The sequence below is a fragment of the Trichomycterus rosablanca genome, chromosome 4 (genome assembly GCF_030014385.1).
Source record: "Trichomycterus rosablanca isolate fTriRos1 chromosome 4, fTriRos1.hap1, whole genome shotgun sequence".
NCBI classification, from domain to species: Eukaryota; Metazoa; Chordata; class Actinopteri; order Siluriformes; family Trichomycteridae; genus Trichomycterus; species Trichomycterus rosablanca.
This window is the reverse complement of record NC_085991.1, coordinates 55,093,687-55,113,171: the sequence shown is the minus strand read 5'-3', so window position 1 is coordinate 55,113,171 and position 19,485 is coordinate 55,093,687. Positions and strand designations below refer to the sequence as shown.

The 19,485-nt window shown below is 36.5% G+C and overlaps 1 protein-coding gene across 3 annotated transcripts in view; it reads left to right on the top strand.

The window, feature by feature from the left end:
- tmie (transmembrane inner ear) overlaps positions 1-11,941 on the top strand; it is a 37,464-nt gene extending 25,523 nt beyond the window's left edge. For 2 of the 3 annotated variants that reach the window (XM_062993471.1, XM_062993470.1), the window contains exons 3-4: positions 1,633-1,782; positions 11,589-11,941. In XM_062993471.1, coding sequence (XP_062849541.1) covers positions 1,633-1,782; positions 11,589-11,809 — 371 coding nt within the window. In that variant the 3' untranslated portion in view covers positions 11,810-11,941. Of the gene's footprint in view, positions 1-1,632; positions 1,783-2,844; positions 2,955-11,588 lie in introns of those variants that run through there. The other variant, XM_062993472.1, reaches the window with a different exon arrangement.
- The last annotated feature ends 7,544 nt before the right edge of the window (positions 11,942-19,485 follow it).

Here is a 19,485-nt window from a genome sequence, read left to right as displayed (position 1 = left end):
ATTCCACTAGTCAGGATCTTCATCATCTTCATCTTCATCACGTCCTCCACCGTCTAGAGAAAAACAGAAGCTCCATCAGCTCTAATATAACCAGACCTGAGTCGTAAAGACATACCTCCAAAACATCTGGGACCAGTAGAGAGATTTAATAAAAACAGACACCAACAACCAGTGGCCAAAAGTATTCGGACGCCTGACTGTGAGCTGACCTCACAAATGCTGTTTTGCCTGATTAGGCACAAATTCCTTCAGTCACTCAAAAATCCTAAAAAGCGCTGACGAACATCTTCGTTTCTGTATCCATGAATATGAAAGAGTATTTCCAGAGAGCTTTCGGTCAGGTGTCCACATACTTTTGAACATTTCCCCCTTTTTTTTATTTATAAATGTATTTTTATTTATCATTTATACATTTATTTTTATTATTATTTTATACAATCATTTTCTATTGTTTATACATTTATTTTTACTTATCATTGATATATTTATTTTAATTTTTCGTTTATACATTAATTGTATTTATTATTTTTACTTTCTTTTTTATTTATTATGTATACAATTATTATTATTAATTTGTTTATTTCTTTTCATCATTTATACATTTATATTATTTATCATTTGTAAATTTATTTTATTCATTATTTTTACATTTATTTTTATTTAATATTTATGCATTTATTTGTATGTAGTATTTATACATTTATCATTTATTTATTATTTATATATTTATCTTAATTTTTTATTTATACATTTATTTTAATCATTTATTCATTTATTATTTACACATTTATTTGTATTTATCATTTTTACATTAATTATTTTGTAATATTCATACATTTTTTACTTATAATTTTTACATTTATTATTTTTTTATATTCATGCATTCTTTATCATTTCTGAATTTGTTTTTATTTATTATTTATACATTTTGTTATTATTTTATTTGAGTATTTATACAATTTTTTAAATTATTTCTATATTAATTTATTTATTTATAAAGTTATTTGTATTTTTCATGTATACATTTACTTTTATCATTTATTTATCCATTAATATTTATTAATTATTTATACATTTCATTTATTTATCATTTATACATTTATTTGTTATTTATACATTTATTTTTTATTTATCATTTATACATTTATTTATTTAGTATTTATACATGTATTTTTATTCATATTTTTATTTATACATTTATTTTTATTTATGCAATGTTTATTTTTTATTTGTCATTTAATACATTTAATTATATTTATTATTTACATTTTTTATTTATTATTTGTACATTATTTATTATTTATACATGTATTTTTATGAATCATTTAAACAGGTCTTGTTATTTATTATTTATAAATTTTTTTATTTATACAATGTTTATTTTTTATATTTTATGCATTTATTTATCATCTATATTTATTTTGTTGTGGAGGGAATCCACTGAACACCTTTAAGATGAATTGGAACATCGATTGTGAGTCAGGTCTTTTCGTCCGACACAAGTGCCTGACCTCACTGTTATTTTGACTGATTAGGCACAAATTCCCACAGTCACTCCAAAGTCCAAAAAGAAGTTCTGTCCAGTGATCTCATGGTCAGGTGTCCACATACTTCTGGTTGTGTGTTTTTCAGTCATCACGCTGTGCTGTATTTTTAAATGTCGAGTCCCTCGGACGAAGAAGGAGATCGAGGCGCGGCACGCTCAGAGACAGGCGGCTAAGAGCTACGCTAACACGCTGGAGACGGTTCCTCCGCTCAACGAGCTCACCGAGATCCCCGGGGGTAAGAATACGCACACACACACACACACACACACACACACACACACACACACACACACACACACACACACACACCTCTTATACATCCTTCACATTTAGACGTATCACATTCCCCTGTGGCCTGTCGCTCCAGCCGGTTTATCTCTTATACATATATTACATGTATATATTACACACACTGCTGCAGCAGCAAGATAATAAATCACAATTTGGCCATTCTATTTTTAATTTATTAAATATTTCTTTATATTTATTTATTTATTTATTTATTTATTATTTCTTTATACTTATTTATTTATTTATTATTTCTTTATACTTGTTACAGTTTTAGATTTTTTAAATAATATATAAAATTAATTATTTTAATAAAACTAATAAAAATTATAACATTTTAAATATTTATTTATTTTTTATTTCTTTCTTTTAAAAAATAATTTCTGTATATTTTTATTTATTCTATTAATATTTATTTATTATGTATTTATTATTTATTCATTTATTTATTTTGTATTCGTTATTTGTTTATATTTATTTTTTATATTATTTATTTACTTATAATTATTTATTAGTAATATGTTTATTCTTTTTTAAAATGTATTTATTTATTATTTTAACATTAACTTTTTATTTATTTATGTATTTATATTTATGCATTTATATTTATTTATTATTATTTTTACATTAACTTTTTATTTATTTATTTTTATTATATTTATTTATATTTATATATTTATTCATATTTATTTATTTATTTGTATTTTTTATGTATTATTATATGTATTTATTTGTTTATATTTATTTATTTATTTTTATTTATTTATTATATTATTTATGTATTAATATTTATTCATTTATTTGTATTTTGTTATTTATTATTGTATTTATTTATTATAAAAAAATTTTATATGTATTTATTATTTTTACATTAACGTTTTATTTATTTATTATTATATGTATTTCTGAATTTAAACTGTTTGATGTTACTTCCTGTTTTTTCTCTTTCCTCTTCCTGTTCTGAACTCTCTGTATTTTTTCCTCTTCCTGTTTGTCGGCGACCCCTCAGTGGTTCGTACCGTCTCTGAGCACGTGCAGTCATGTGACACCAATCAGCTTCCTGCTCTCAGCGAGGAGGACGAACCGACCAATCACTCGGCTCCGAGCGAGACCGGCTAAAATCTCTGTATCACTTCCTCTTCCTGTTTCTGAGACTCTCACCTGATGTTCTGTGGAATGTTTGATCTTCCTCCTGTTCACTGAATTTACAGCGTAAAGCCAAAATTATATAGACACCTGATCATCAACGTGTTAGACATACTGTGCCAAAACCGTGGCTATAACAGCCTCTACTCCTATAGGCAGGCTTTCCACATGATTGGACTGTGACTGTTGGAATTTGTGTACAGGAGTGAGGTGTTCAGTGGGGTTGAGGTCAGCACTCTGGGAGCCACTCCTCACCTCAATGATGAGGTGTCCACATACTTTTGGCTATCTGGGTTTGAAACTGTTGAACTTCATGTTTCCATCAACATATAAATCAAATCTACACCAATCACACGCAGAGAACAATCCTGGTCTATAAACAAACAAGCTGCTCCAGCATATTAAAACACAATGAGCACATGTTGTAGCACTTAGCTAAGATATAGAATGTTCAAAACACAATAAATCCTGGACTTAAATCAGCAAAAACGTTCAAAACACAACAAATCCTGGACTTAAGCCAGCAAAAACGTTCAAAACACAACAAATCCTGGACTTAAATCAGCAAAAACGTTCAAAACACAACAAATCCTGGACTTAAATCAGAATAAATGTTCAAAACACAACAAATCCTGGACTTAAACCAGCAAAAACGTTCAAAACACAACAAATCCTGGACTTAAATCAGAATAAATGTTCAAAACACAACAAATCCTGGACTTAAGCCAGCATAAATGTTCAAAACACAACAAATCCTGGACTTAAATCAGCATAAATGTTCAAAACACAACAAATCCTGGATTTAAATCAGCATAAATGTTCAAAACACAACAAATCCTGGACTTAAATCAGCATAAATGTTCAAAACACAACAAATCCTGGATTTAAATCAGCATAAATGTTCAAAACACAACAAATCCTGGATTTAAATCAGCATAAATGTTCAAAACACAACAAATCCTGGATTTAAATCAGCATAAATGTTCAAAACACAACAAATCCTGGACTTAAATCAGCATAAATGTTCAAAACACAACAAATCCTGGATTTAAATCAGCATAAATGTTCAAAACACAACAAATCCTGGACTTAAATCAGCATAAATGTTCAAAACACAACAAATCCTGGATTTAAATCAGCATAAATGTTCAAAACACAACAAATCCTGGACTTAAATCAGCATAAATGTTCAAAACACAACAAATCCTGGACTTAAATCAGCATAAATGTTCAAAACACAACAAATCCTGGACTTAAATCAGCATAAATGTTCAAAACACAACAAATCCTGGATTTAAATCAGCATAAATGTTCAAAACACAACAAATCCTGGATTTAAATCAGCATAAATGTTCAAAACACAATAAATCCTGGACTTTAGTCGGCATAAATGTTCAAAACACAACAAAATCCTGGACTTAAACCAGCAAAATACATCATAAACGTTCAAAACACAACAAATCCTGGACTTTAATCAGCATAAATGTTCAAAACACAACAAATCCTGGACTTTAATCAGCATAAATGTTCAAAACACAACAAAATCCTGGACTTAAACCAGCATAAATGTTCAAAACACAACAAAATCCTGGACTTAAATCAGCATAAATGTTCAAAACACAACAAATCCTGGACTTTAATCAGCATAAATGTTCAAAACACAACAAATCCTGGACTTAAATCAGCAAAAACGTTCAAAACACAACAAATCCTGGACTTAAACCAGCAAAAACGTTCAAAACACAACAAATCCTGGACTTAAATCAGAATAAATGTTCAAAACACAACAAATCCTGGACTTAAACCAGCAAAAACGTTCAAAACACAACAAATCCTGGACTTAAATCAGAATAAATGTTCAAAACACAACAAATCCTGGACTTAAATCAGAATAAATGTTCAAAACACAACAAATCCTGGACTTAAATCAGAATAAATGTTCAAAACACAACAAATCCTGGACTTAAACCAGCAAAAACGTTCAAAACACAACAAATCCTGGACTTAAATCAGCATAAACGTTCAAAACACAATAAATCCTGGACTTAAATCAGCAAAAACGTTCAAAACACAACAAATCCTGGACTTAAGCCAGCAAAAACGTTCAAAACACAACAAATCCTGGACTTAAATCAGAATAAATGTTCAAAACACAACAAATCCTGGACTTAAACCAGCATAAACGTTCAAAACACAACAAATCCTGGACTTAAACCAGCAAAAACGTTCAAAACACAACAAATCCTGGACTTAAATCAGAATAAATGTTCAAAACACAACAAATCCTGGACTTAAACCAGCAAAAACGTTCAAAACACAACAAATCCTGGACTTAAATCAGAATAAATGTTCAAAACACAACAAATCCTGGACTTAAACCAGCAAAAACGTTCAAAACACAACAAATCCTGGACTTAAACCAGCAAAAACGTTCAAAACACAACAAATCCTGGACTTAAATCAGAATAAATGTTCAAAACACAACAAATCCTGGACTTAAATCAGAATAAATGTTCAAAACACAACAAATCCTGGACTTAAACCAGCATAAACGTTCAAAACACAACAAATCCTGGACTTAAACCAGCAAAATACATCATAAACGTTCAAAACACAACAAATCCTGGACTTAAATCCACATAAACGTTCAAAACACAACAAATCCTGGATTTAAATCAGCATAAATGTTCAAAACACAACAAATCCTGGATTTAAATCAGCATAAATGTTCAAAACACAATAAATCCTGGACTTAAGCCAGCATAAATGTTCAAAACACAACAAATCCTGGACTTAAATCAGCATAAATGTTCAAAACACAACAAATCCTGGACTTAAGCCAGCATAAATGTTCAAAACACAACAAATCCTGGACTTAAATCAGCATAAATGTTCAAAACACAACAAATCCTGGACTTAAATCAGCATAAATGTTCAAAACACAACAAATCCTGGATTTAAATCAGCATAAATGTTCAAAACACAATAAATCCTGGACTTTAGTCGGCATAAATGTTCAAAACACAACAAAATCCTGGACTTAAACCAGCAAAATACATCATAAACGTTCAAAACACAACAAATCCTGGACTTTAATCAGCATAAATGTTCAAAACACAACAAATCCTGGACTTTAATCAGCATAAATGTTCAAAACACAACAAAATCCTGGACTTAAACCAGCATAAATGTTCAAAACACAACAAAATCCTGGACTTAAATCAGCATAAATGTTCAAAACACAACAAATCCTGGACTTTAATCAGCATAAATGTTCAAAACACAACAAATCCTGGACTTTAATCAGCATAAATGTTCAAAACACAACAAAATCCTGGACTTAAACCAGCATAAATGTTCAAAACATAACAAATCCTGGACTTTAATCAGCATAAACGTTCAAAACACAACAAATCCTGGACTTTAATCAGCATAAATGTTCAAAACACAACAAAATCCTGGACTTAAACCAGCATAAATGTTCAAAACACAACAAAATCCTGGACTTTAATCAGCATAAATGTTCAAAACACAACAAATCCTGGACTTTAATCAGCATAAATGTTCAAAACACAACAAATCCTGGACTTAAACCAGCATAAATGTTCAAAACACAACAAATCCTGGACTTAAATCAGCATAAACGTTCAAAACACAACAAAATCCTGGACTTTAATCAGCATAAATGTTCAAAACACAACAAATCCTGGACTTTAATCAGCATAAATGTTCAAAACACAACAAATCCTGGACTTAAACCAGCATAAATGTTCAAAACACAACAAATCCTGGACTTAAATCAGCATAAACGTTCAAAACACAACAAAATCCTGGACTTTAATCAGCATAAATGTTCAAAACACAACAAATCTTGTACTTAAATCAGCATAAATGTACACTAGCCAAACATTAGCACTGTTCCTGTGTTCCCCTGGTGCTTGGTCAGGAGGGTGAACACGTGCTTCCTCTCTTTACTCTCTGTACGCTCTATTATTTTTCTCCCTGATCTCTTTTCTTCATCTTCAATAAAATCTCTTCATCCCTCACTGCTCTTTTCTTCTTTCTGAGAGTGTAAGAACCTCTGGACATTAGCAGGTACTGTACGGAATTCGAAATGCAACCTTCTGATTGGTGGTCCATAACCTACACCAACCAAAACCCAAGACTAAGACATGGCCAAGACCTACACCAATTTAAGAGCAAGACTCACACCAATCAGGACCAAGAATCACTCCAACAACATCAGGAGGAAAAACTCTTAATGGTTAAGACTAAGACATGACCAAGACCCACACCAACCACGACAAAGACCCACACCAACCAGGACAAAGACCCACACCAACCACGACAAAGACTCACGCCAACCACGACAAAGACTCACGCCAACCAGGACAAAGACCCACACCAACCAGGACAAAGACCCACGCCAACCAGGACCAAGACCAGGACAAAGACTCACGCCAATAATATCCGGAGGAAACCAAACTCTTAATGGTTAAGACGAAGAAATGACCAAGGCCTACACCAACCAAGACCAGGACAAAGACTCACACCAACTATGACCAAGACTCACACCAACCAGGACAAAGACACATACCACCAGGACAAAGAATCACACCAGCAATATCAGGAGGAAACCAGACTCTTAATGGTTACGACTAAGACATGATCAGGACTTACACCAACCAGGACAAAGACTCACATCAACCACGACCAGGAAAATTTTTTTGATAGTCTAGAACAAGACAGAACCGAGACTCACCTGCTGATGTCATAAGTGTAATTGGTGTTGTAGCCGATGCCCAGTGTACCACCTCTTAATTACTGCCAGACTGGTAGCTGTTGTGTGCTGGAAGAGACTACGCTAGTGGGAAGCGGTAATGACTCAACTCTAAAAATAAAGATGGCAGCGAGCCGAGCCGGAACACTTCACACCTCTCTCGCTAGCACGATGAATCCCGCCGGCATTCCGCCACAGTTCAAATCCCAGGAAAATTAAAAAAACAATCTGGCCGTGTGAGGACGAGCGGCGTCCAAAAAACCGCGACCCCTGGGGACCCGTGTCATAATGACAGGTGTAATTACACCCTAACGAGCTCTAATTAAGCTCCCAAACCTTCCAAAGGGAGCGATTAGCACAGCGCCACCAAAAACAAGAGCTGGAAATGATCCGGGTCCGTTATTACTGAGACACGCTCACTGTTCGGCCGGAGTAACTGAGAATCATCCAAAAAAGTTGGGACGGAGTTTAGATTCAGAGCAGGAGAGCTGGGAAACGATTCAAATACAAGGTTCAGTCGAGGTTTAACACGTCTCAACGTGAGACTGTAAGAACTGAAGGTTTTTTACCATCTACAGTCCATAACATTACTGACACATTCATAATAGAACACTAGAACACATTTTCTACATTTAGCAGACGTTCTTATCCAGAGCGACTTACAGAAGATTCCACAGTGAACATCACCTTACTCTAGTTTACGTTCAACAGCTGAAACTCTGATAGAACATTTTTTTAGGAAATAAGAAATAAATAAGAGCATGCTTAAGTACGTTAGTTTTCAGCTCAAGTGTTTAGTAAAAAGGTGGGTTTTTAATTTTCTTTTGAACACAAGAACATTAGAATTTTAGAACTTTAAACATGAAACCATGAAAACATTACAATGTTAGAACATGAGAACGTTAGAACATGAAAAGATTAGATTATTAGAGATATAGAAATTTAGAACTTTAAAACTTTAAAACATAAAACATAAAACATAAAAACATAAAAACATAAAAACATAAAAACATAAAAACATAACATAAAAACATAAAAACATAAAAACATAAAAACATAAAAACATAACATAAAAACATAAAAACATAAAAACATAAAAACATAAAAACATAACATAAAAACATAAAAACATAAAAACATAAAAACATAAAAACATAACATAAAAACATAAAAACATAAAAACATAAAAACATAAAAACATAAAAACATAAAAACATTAGAACATAACATAAGAATGTTAGAAAATAAGAATGAACTTTAAAACATGAAAACATATAAACAAAAACATTAGAACATTAAAACTTTAGAACTTTAAAACATAAAACATTAGAACATTAGAACATTAGCACTTTAGAACAGTAAAACATGAGGACATAAGAACACAAAAACATGAGAACTTAAAAAAATAAAAACATTAGAACATGAGAATGTTAGAAGATAAATACACAAGAACATTAGAATGTTAGAACATTAGAACTTAAGAATATCAGAACAATCAAATAATAAAACATGAGAATGTTAAATTACAAGAACATGAGAACGCTGGGACATTAGAACATTAGAACATGAGAACGTTAGAACATAAATACACAAGAACATTACGAGAACATGAGACGTTGGAACATTAGAACATGGGAACATGAGAACGTTAGATTATGAGAACATTAGAACATGGGAACATGAGAACGCTGGGCCATTAGAACATTAGAATGTTAGAACATAAGAACTTAAGAACATTAGAACAATTGAATAATAAAACATTAGAACATTAGAACATGAGAACGTTGGGACATTAGAACATTAGACACTGCACGATGCTACACATACATTCACCAACTGTTCTCAAGTGCCTTATCCCGGTCAGGGCTGTGGTGGGCCAGGAGCCTGTCTCAGAAGCACTAAGCACTCCCCTGAGCCCAAACCTGTGGATGATATGGTCACGTGTAGCCACGTTGGTTCTTGGGAGGGTAGTTCCACACCTGTGTGATGTCAGCGGTCCAGGCCCAACATGAAGTTTAAGTGTGTGGGAATTTGTGCCTGTTCAGTCAGATGGCTTTTTTGAGGTCAATACTGTTTGACCAGAAGGTCTGGAGTTCCTTCACATTGAGCCATGTCCTTATGGACCTCAATTTAATACAGCAAAGGTCCTTCCACATACTGTTCTCTCTATTAGTAAGTAGAAGGGGTGTCCAGATACTTTTGGTTGTTTACTGGTGTGCAGTGATCCAGATGTTAATGAGTGAAGTTTCTCCTGAGGCTCCTGCAGTGAGGGGAGGAGAAACGCTGCAGGTGAGGAGCAGCAGATGTTAGTCAGGGTTACAGAACTACAGAGGACGAGGATGATGAGGATGATGAGGATGATGAGGATGATGATGATGATGTTCAGGTGAAGATCTCCAAAAGTTCCTGTATGAGCTCCTCAGCAGGACTTGAGCTGCTTTGTTGTTTCACCTGGTTCTTCTTTTTTTTAATTATTATTATTATTATTTTTTTTACTATTTTATTAGATATATAGTCGTAGCCAGTTCCTCTTCCTTTGCTGGAGACCCCGATGGCATACTGAGGAGGGTATATTCTCCTGACACGCCCTCCCTCCGACGCCTTTTGTCCCCCAGGCACCACACGACGATGGGGACGCTAAATACGACTTAAACACACATTTACACCATCATATATATACACACGGATCAGTCATATCATTAAAACCACCTCCTTGTTTCTACACTCACTGTCCATTTTATCAGCTCCACTTACCATATAGAAGCACTCTGTAGTTCTACAATTACTGACTGTAGTCCATCTGTTTCTCTACATGCTTTGTTACCCCCTTTCATGCTGTTCTTCAATGGTCAGGACCCCCACAGGACCACCACAGAGCAGGTATTATTTAGGTGGTGGATGATTCTCAGCACTGCAGTGACACTGACATGGTGGTGGTGTGTTAGTGTGTGTTGTGCTGGTATAAGTGGATTTTAAAACACCTCACTGTCACTGCTGGACTAAGAATAGTCCACCAACCAAAAACATCCAGCCAACAGCGTCCCGTGGGCAGCGTCCTGTGACCACTGATGAAGGTCTAGAAGATGACCGACTCAAACAGCAGCAATAGATGAGCGATCGTCTCTGACTTTACATCTACAAGGTGGACCGACTAGGTAGGAGTGTCTAATAGAGTGGACAGTGCGTGGACACGGTGTTTACAAACTCCAGCAGCGCTGCTGTGTCTGATCCACTCATACCAGCACAACACACATTAACACACCACCACCATGTCAGTGTCACTGCAGTGCTGAGAATCATCCACCACCTAAATAATACCTGTGGGGTCCTGTGGGGGTCCTGACCATTGAAGAACAGGGTGAAAGGGGGTAACAAAGCATGTAGAGAAACAGATGGACTACAGTCAGTAATTGTAGAACTACAAAGTGCTTCTATATGGTAAGTGGAGCTGATAAAATAGACAGTGAGTGTAGAAACAAGGAGGTGGTTTTAATGTTATGGCTATATATATAATATATAATACCTGTATCTGATATGTTATTTCTACATGTATGTTTATATATATATATGTGTGTGTGTATATATTGTTTATAAGAATATACAAACTATTGCTGCTATTATTATCGCTGCTACTATTTTTGCACTCTGTGTAAACAATGACTCTCGCTGTGGTTGTAAACCCTTAACTAATCTTAATCCACATCTAACCCCAAAATATCCAAAACACTAAACCCTTAACTAATCTTAATCCACATCTAACCCCAAAATATCCAAAACACTAAAGCCTTAACTAATCTTGCTCATGTTTTTTCTCTTGATGTTCGCAGCAGCGAAAGTGGATCAGAAGAAGGAGGAGGTGAACACGGTGTCGGCTAAAGTGGACGGAGACAAAAAGAAAGAGAAAGAAGGAAAGAAAGAAGCGAAAGGAGTGAAGGAGGGAAAATCAGACGAGAACAAACCCGAAAAAAATCATACAGACGAAACGAAGAGCAAAAAACCCTCCGAGACCCCCGACGATAAACCAGCCAAAAAATCCACCAAGAAGTGACGCTGCTAAAACTCACATTTATTTTAGTTTAAATAGTGAATTTAATGATGATTTTATAAGAAAGGTTTTTTTTTTTTATTGTAAATAAAAATTTCTGATCATTAAACGGATTTTAATATCAAAATAAACACAAAATGCTTTAAAAATGGATTCATTATTATTATTATTATTGTTTAATTATTATTATCATTATTAATGTTATTATTACTACTATCAATATTAATATTTTTATTATTATTCTTTGTTTGATTATTATTATCTATTTTATTATTATTACTATTATTATTATTATTATTGCTTTTATTATTATTATTGTTTAATAATTATTATTGTTATTATTATTATTATTGTTATTATTATTAATATTATTATTATTATTGCTTTTATAATTATTATTTATTATCATTATTATTATTATTTTTATTATTATTATAGTTTGTATTATTATTATATTATAGTTTTTATTATTATTATTATTATTATAGTTTTTATTATTATTATATTAGTTTTTATTATTATAGTTATTATTACTATAGTTTTTATTATTATTATTATTATTATTATTATTATAGTTTTTATTATTGTTATTATTGTTTATTTGATTTTTATTATTATTATAAATATTATTTTATTATTATAATTTTTTTTTATTATTGTTATTATTATTATTATTATTATGTACTCAATTACAATTGCTTTTAAAATTGATTATTTACCCTCCCTAATTCTGTGTGAAAAAGTATTTGCCTTCTTAGCTACTACATCAACCAGTTAACCAAATTTTAATGAACAGTTGAGTTGAATTTAACCAGCCACACCCGGTCATGATCACTGTCAGACCTGCTGAACCTAAACATCACTTAACTAGAACCTGGTGATGTGAAGTGGCTCAGGATGCCACATGTACACAGATTTACTGGAAAGGGTTACAAAGCCATAGCTCAGGCTCTGGGACTCCAGAGAACCACAGTGAGAGCCTTTATACACAAATGGAGAACATCTGAAACAGTGGAGAACCTAACCAGGAGTGGAGGATACGAGGCTGGTCTATCAAAATTCCACCAGGGACTCAACGACAACTTATCCAGGAGGTCAGAGCAGAACCCAGACAAACATTTATTGCCCACATTTAGGTTTGGGGGGCAATTACTTTTTCACAGCACTAGAACTCTATTAGCACGTCATGTGACCCTTTATTCTAAGCTAATATAATAATAATTAATATATTATAATTAAAATCAGTGATGTAACGCGTCAGAAACACGTCCGTACGTGGCGCCACTTTAAATCTACGCTCCAGTAACCGAGACCTTATCTCACGAATCCGCTGAGCCTCGACCCCCCGCGTCCTCGTCCCTGGAGTCCCAGAGAGGAGAAATTATGAATCGGGTGAAGAAAACAAGCAGGGGCACATGGAAGAAGCGGGACGCGACCCCAGAACGTTCAGAGGGAGCTGAGCTGAGGACGTCCCTGGAGATCCACACACGGTCCTTTCATGTCTAAACCAGCAAAACTCCAGCGGTCAGTCCAGAGGACCCGGTTCTGTAGATGGACAAATATCACCATGACGACCAGCAGAGGAAATGTGGAACACCTTATACCATCAACCGCTTTAACCTGGTCAGGGTCGTGCAGGGTCCTGTTTGACTGGGAACACTGGGTGCAAGGCAGGAACAGGCCGCCAATCCAATTATAAACAAAATATGATCACAACAAAATTATTACAACAAATTTCCTAATAATAATAATAATAAATTATTATTTTATTTCTATTATTATTATTATTATTATTATTATTATTATGTTTATTATTATTATTATTATTATCATTATTATTTATATTATTATTATCATTATTATTATTATTTATATTATTATCATTATTTTCATCATTATTATTATTATTATCATTATTATTATTATTTATATTATTATTATAAATTATCATTATTATTATTATTTATATTATTATTTATATTATTATCATTATTATTATTATTTATATTATTATCATTATTTTCATCATTATTATTATTATTATCATTATTATTATTATTTATATTATTATTATAAATTATCATTATTATTATTATTTATATTATTATTTATATTTTTATTATTATTATTATTATTGTTATTTAGATTATTATTATTATTATTAATATATAATTAAAATGCTGGACTAGTAATCAGAAGGTTGCAGGTTCAAGCCCCACCACTGTCAAGTTGCCACTGTTGGGCTTTTGAGCAAGGCTCTTAACCCTTAATTGCTTGAACTTCATTCAGTATCGTAGGTCAGGATAAAAGCGTCTTGGCAAGACCACTGTTCCATGTACCTTTTAATTTCCTCATAAGTGCTGCAGTTACGCCCTCTGCTGGCTGTTTGAGGTGCTGCACAGAGACGGGGGTTAATGGAGATCAGTGCAGAACTCAGATACGGTGATACAGATCTCCGTATGAACCCTGGTGCAGGTGAAAAGAAGCGGTCAGTACTGCACACGTGTCTGAGGGGGAGGGTGTCAGTCACGACCCTCCTGGGTCAGGATGAAATACGATCTGGGAAACGGCGGGAGGAGAACGTTCAGCACCAGTAAAGTAAAGGTTTGTGACCTTGACGTCTCTCCTGCGTCCTCCACTGTAGCTCCACACGACTGATTCACCAGGACGAAGTCACGACGTCTTAATGAGGCTATAAAAGATCTAATAAAGATCTGATTTAATTAACCAAGCAGCCGCTCGATTCTCCTCGTTCAGGAAGAACAAACCTCGTCCCGCTCGGAGGGAAGCAGCTATGAAGTCATGAGAACGCTCCTGATGATCTCATCTACATTAACTCCATCATCTGAGGGTGAAGACGTCAAGGACCGGACAGTGTTATCCTTACACCAGACCTCGAACTACTGCCCTCAGCTAGGAACCATGGCCAAAAGTATGTGGACACGTTTATGTTTGCAGCATATAGTCCAGGTTTTTTTTTAAATGACCCTAATTGGTGGAAATCTGGTCCTACTGTGGTTTACAAGATGTAACCTAAAGCCTCCACAAGGGGGCTCCATAAACCCTGATTTAGCAGACGCTTTTATCCATAGTGACTCACAATAATGACTGAATACAGTCGTATAAGTTGAGGGCCTTGCTTAGGGGCCCAACAGTGGCAACCTGGTAGTGGTGGGGCTTGAACCAGCGACCTTCTGGTTACTAATCCAGCACCTGACCATGAACAGTCCAAATTTTAGCCATGACTCAAGGTGGATCTGGGAATAGCGCCTGGGGTGTGTTACTGCATTGCCAACGGTGATTTCAGGGGGAAACTGGACCCACAGCAACCCTGACCAGGATCAATCTAGTCTTTCTGCATGCATCACTGGAGTTCAGCCAATAGGGGGCGATGAAGCACCTATGGGTTCGAACAGGTGGAAGCGAAGGCGGCTTCGTCCTCGTCAAGTGGGCGATGTTGGTCACTGTTCAAGGTCAAACTAGAACTAGTCTCAAGTGGTTAAGGTACTGGACTAGTAATCAGAAGGTTGCTGGTTCAAGCCCCATTACCGCCAGGCTGCCACTGTTGGGCCCTTGAGCAAGGCCCTTAACCCTCAATTGCTTAGACTGTCACAGTGCTGTCAGTCGCTTTCTGGAGCAGTGCCCCCTCCTTCTAGACGTCTTTTTGAGGGACCTCAACGTTGCCCAACCTTTCCACTCAGGTCTCCTTAACGCACACCAAGGAGCAGCACGGCCAATCCACCTTCTGCACGTCTTGGAGGTCTGACAGAACCAGAGTGTCTGGAGAACACGGAACCAGGGAGCTGTGATGGACACTTCAGGTCTTACTTGTGGTCTACGGTCCAGTGGAACCCCGTCCTACCTGGAAACACTCACACCAAAGGTCGAGCAAGAGCGGCCAATCCACCTTCTGCACGTCTTGGAGGTCTGTGAGGGAGCAGTGGTGGACACTTCAGGTCTTACTAGTAGATCGTGGTCCAGTGGAACCCTGTCCTACCTAGAAAACACTGGGCACAGGGCATACAGCAGAAGCCACGTCAACAACGTCCAGGAACGGCACCAGCTTCATGGGTACAAACTGTAGCTCATCTGTGAGGGCACCACGAACCCTGCGAGATGCCTACACATTCTGGAGCAGCGTCCCCTCCTTTTAGACGTCTTTTTAAGGAATGTCAACGTTGCCCAACATGACCACTCAGGTCTCCTTAATGTACACCCAGGAGCAGCACGGCCAATCCACCTTCTGCACGTCTTGAAGATCTGTGAGGGAGCAGTAGTGGACACTTCAGGTCATACTTGTGGTCCGCGGTCCAGTGGAACCCCGTCCTACCTGGAAACACTGGGCACAGGGGCAGGAATTCATCCCGGACAGAGACTCACTTACACCAAAGGTCGAGCGAAAACGGCCAATCTACCTTCTGCACGTCTTGAAGGTCTGACAGAACCAGAGTGTGGACAGAGACTCACTCACACCAACGGTCGAGCAAGAGCGGCCAATCCACCTTCTGCACATCTTCGAGGTCTGTAAGGGAGCAGTGGCGGACACTTCAGGTCTTACTTGTGGTCTGTGGTCCAGTGGAACCCCGTCCTACCTGGAAAACACTCACTCAATCACACCAATGGTCAAGCAAGAACGGCCAATCCACCTTCTGCACGTCTTGGAGGTCTGTGAGGACCAGAGTGTCTGGAGAAAACGTAAGCCAGGGAGCAGTGGTGGACACTTCAGGTCTTACTTGTGGTCTGTGGTCCAGTGGAACCACCGTCCTACCTGGAAACACTCACACCAAAGGTCGAGCAAGAGCGGCCAATCCACCTTCTGCACGTCTTGTAGGTCTGACAGAACCAGAGTGGTCAAGCAAAAGTGGCCAATCCACCTTCTGCACGTCTTGGAGGTCTGTGAGGACCAGAGTGTCTGGAGAAAACGTAAGCCAGGGAGCAGTGGTGGACACTTCAGGTCTCACTTGTGGTCCGTGGTCCAGTGGAACCACCGTCCTACCTGATAACACTCACTCAATCACACCAAAGTTTGAGAAAGATCGGCCAATCCACCTTCCGCAGATATAAAACCCAATAAAACATGACAGACTTGATGATAAACATTATTTACATTTATTGATTTATACACAACACGACTCAACACAACAGTATAGATTCTATAGATACAGGTTTACACTCCATACACATATAAAACCCTCCCCCACAAACAAGCTCCGCCCACAGACAAGCCCCGCCCACAAGCAAACCCCACCCACAAACAAGCCCCGCCCACAGACAAGCCCCACCCACAAACAAGCCCCGCCCACAGTTCTAAACTCCGCCTCCAGCCGCCAGGATGCTCAGAAATCTCGAGCACGATCTCTGATCACGTACAAATCCTTCAAATTAGCTTGTTGGCTAAAGAAAGTGCTAGCTGCTTACAACGTTCATAAACTCTGGTTAGCTGGTTTGCTAAGATGCTAAGTTACCGCTAGCTGATAAGCACGATTTTAAGGGGGAAGTGCTGTACGCCAGTAAGCTAGCTGAGGAAACAGGACTGGAACGTTAGCAGCTAACAATCTTTAGCAGATTTTCTTAAAGCATTTCCATTTCTAATTGTTAGCTGATTGGCCTGAATAGCGCAAGTTGATAAGCACAATTTTAATGGGGAAGTGCTGTGCGCTAGTTAGCTAGCTGGGGAAACAGGACTGGAATGTTCAGGCAAACGGAATGACTTAGCTTAAGGTAGCTAACACAGAAATAAGCTAATTAGCAGCTAACAATCTTTAGCAGATTTTCTTAAAACATTTCCGTTTCTAATTGTTAGCTAGCTGAGATGCTAAGATGCAAAGGTGAGAGCACTAGCTAGTTAGCCAGCTACAGCAGTGTAGCATCTGGGATTCCTCACGGAATTAGCCGTCGACTCTAGCTCTAGCTGCTAACAAATGAGAACTAGCTAGTTCTTAAAATCTAAATAGCTGGTTTGCTAAGATGCTAAGTTACCGCTAGCTGATAAGCGTGGTTTTAATGGGGAGGTGCTTATGCTAGTTAGCTAGCTGGGGAAACAGGATTGGAACATTCACGCAAACGGAATGATTATGCTTAAGGTAGCTAACATGGAAATACGCTAATTAGCAGCTAACAATCTTTAGCAGATTTTCGTAAAACATTTCCATTTCTAATTGTTAGCTGATTAGCCTGAATAGCACAAGTGCCAGCTCCTAACAAATGAGAACTAGCTGAGATGCTAAGATGCAAAGGTGAGAGCACTAGCTAGTTAGCCAGCTACAGCAGTGTAGCATCTGGGATTCCTCACGGAATTAGCCGTCGACTCTAGCTCTACCTGATTACAAATGAGAACTAGCTAGTTTGTAAAATCTGGTTAGCTGGTTTGCTAAATAGCTAAGCTACCGCTAGCTGAAAAACATGATTTTAATGGGTTCCATTTCTAATTGTTAGCTGATTGGCCTGAATAGCGCAAGTAATAGCGCAAGTGCTAGATGCTTACAAATGAGAACTAGCTATTTTGTAAAATCTGGTTAGCTGGTTTGCTAAGATGCTAAGTTACTGCTAGCTGATAAGCATGATTTTAAGGTGGAAGTGCTATACGCTAGTTAGCTAGCTGAGGAAACAGGATTTTCTTTCCAACACCGTTTCCTCAGCTAGCTTAAAATCATGCTGATCAGTTAGCGGTAACTTAGCATCTTAGCAAACCAGCTAACCAGATTTTATGAACTATCTTTTTATGTAGCTAATTTAGCTTAATGCTAAGTGAGTTCAGCGGTTCTGTTTATAAAACGATTAGCGATCTCTGATCATGTACAATCCTTCAAATTAGCTTGCTGGCTAACAGAAAGTGCTAGCTGCTTACAAACATACCAAAAGTAGCTCATTTATTAAATCTGGTTAGCTAGTTTGCTAAGATGCTAAGTTAGCAGAAAAACTAGTAGTGAGTGCTGTACGCTAGTTAGCTAGCTGAGGAAACAGGATTTAAATGTTGTTATTGGCCTATTTAGTTTCAGGCAAATGGAATGATTTAGCTTAAGGTAGCTAACACAGAAATAAGCTAATTAGCAGCTAGCCCTAGCACGTGAAATGCTGGTACTTTAGCTAAAATGCTCCTGTTAGCACGTTAGCTTGTATCATTTTTGTTTGTTTGTTTTAAAGTAGCTAAAATTTGAATGGATTTAAATTGAATTTAATAAATAACACACAGCGTCATTTCCACCCTCGACGAATTAGCAAGAAGCTAAACTCTAATCAGAAGACGCTTCACAACAAACAGTCGCTACGTACATGCTAACGGCTAACAAGCTCAGAAACCGCGAGGACGGTGATCGATGCTGCGAAACGTTTTATAGTAAAAATATAAAAATCAGGTTTTAATTCTAACGCGCCGCGCGAGGAAAATGTAGCGATTGAAGCTAGCGACAACTAGGTGCAACTGAGCTTTTTTTCATGTGAAGCTAAAATGCTAAATGCTAACACACAACACATATTTGGGTCACGTTAGCACGAAACTCGACGATGAGATGAAACAAATAAACACGTATGATATGTTACACATGTCCGTTAGCCTTCAGCCTTTAGCTGCTAGCGCTAAGTCATTAGCCGCGGGATGCTCAACTCCTCCGCCATCTTGAGTAATGAAGGTCCGTTTGATCATGTAGAGTTTTTTTTATACAAACCAACGTTCTGGAGTG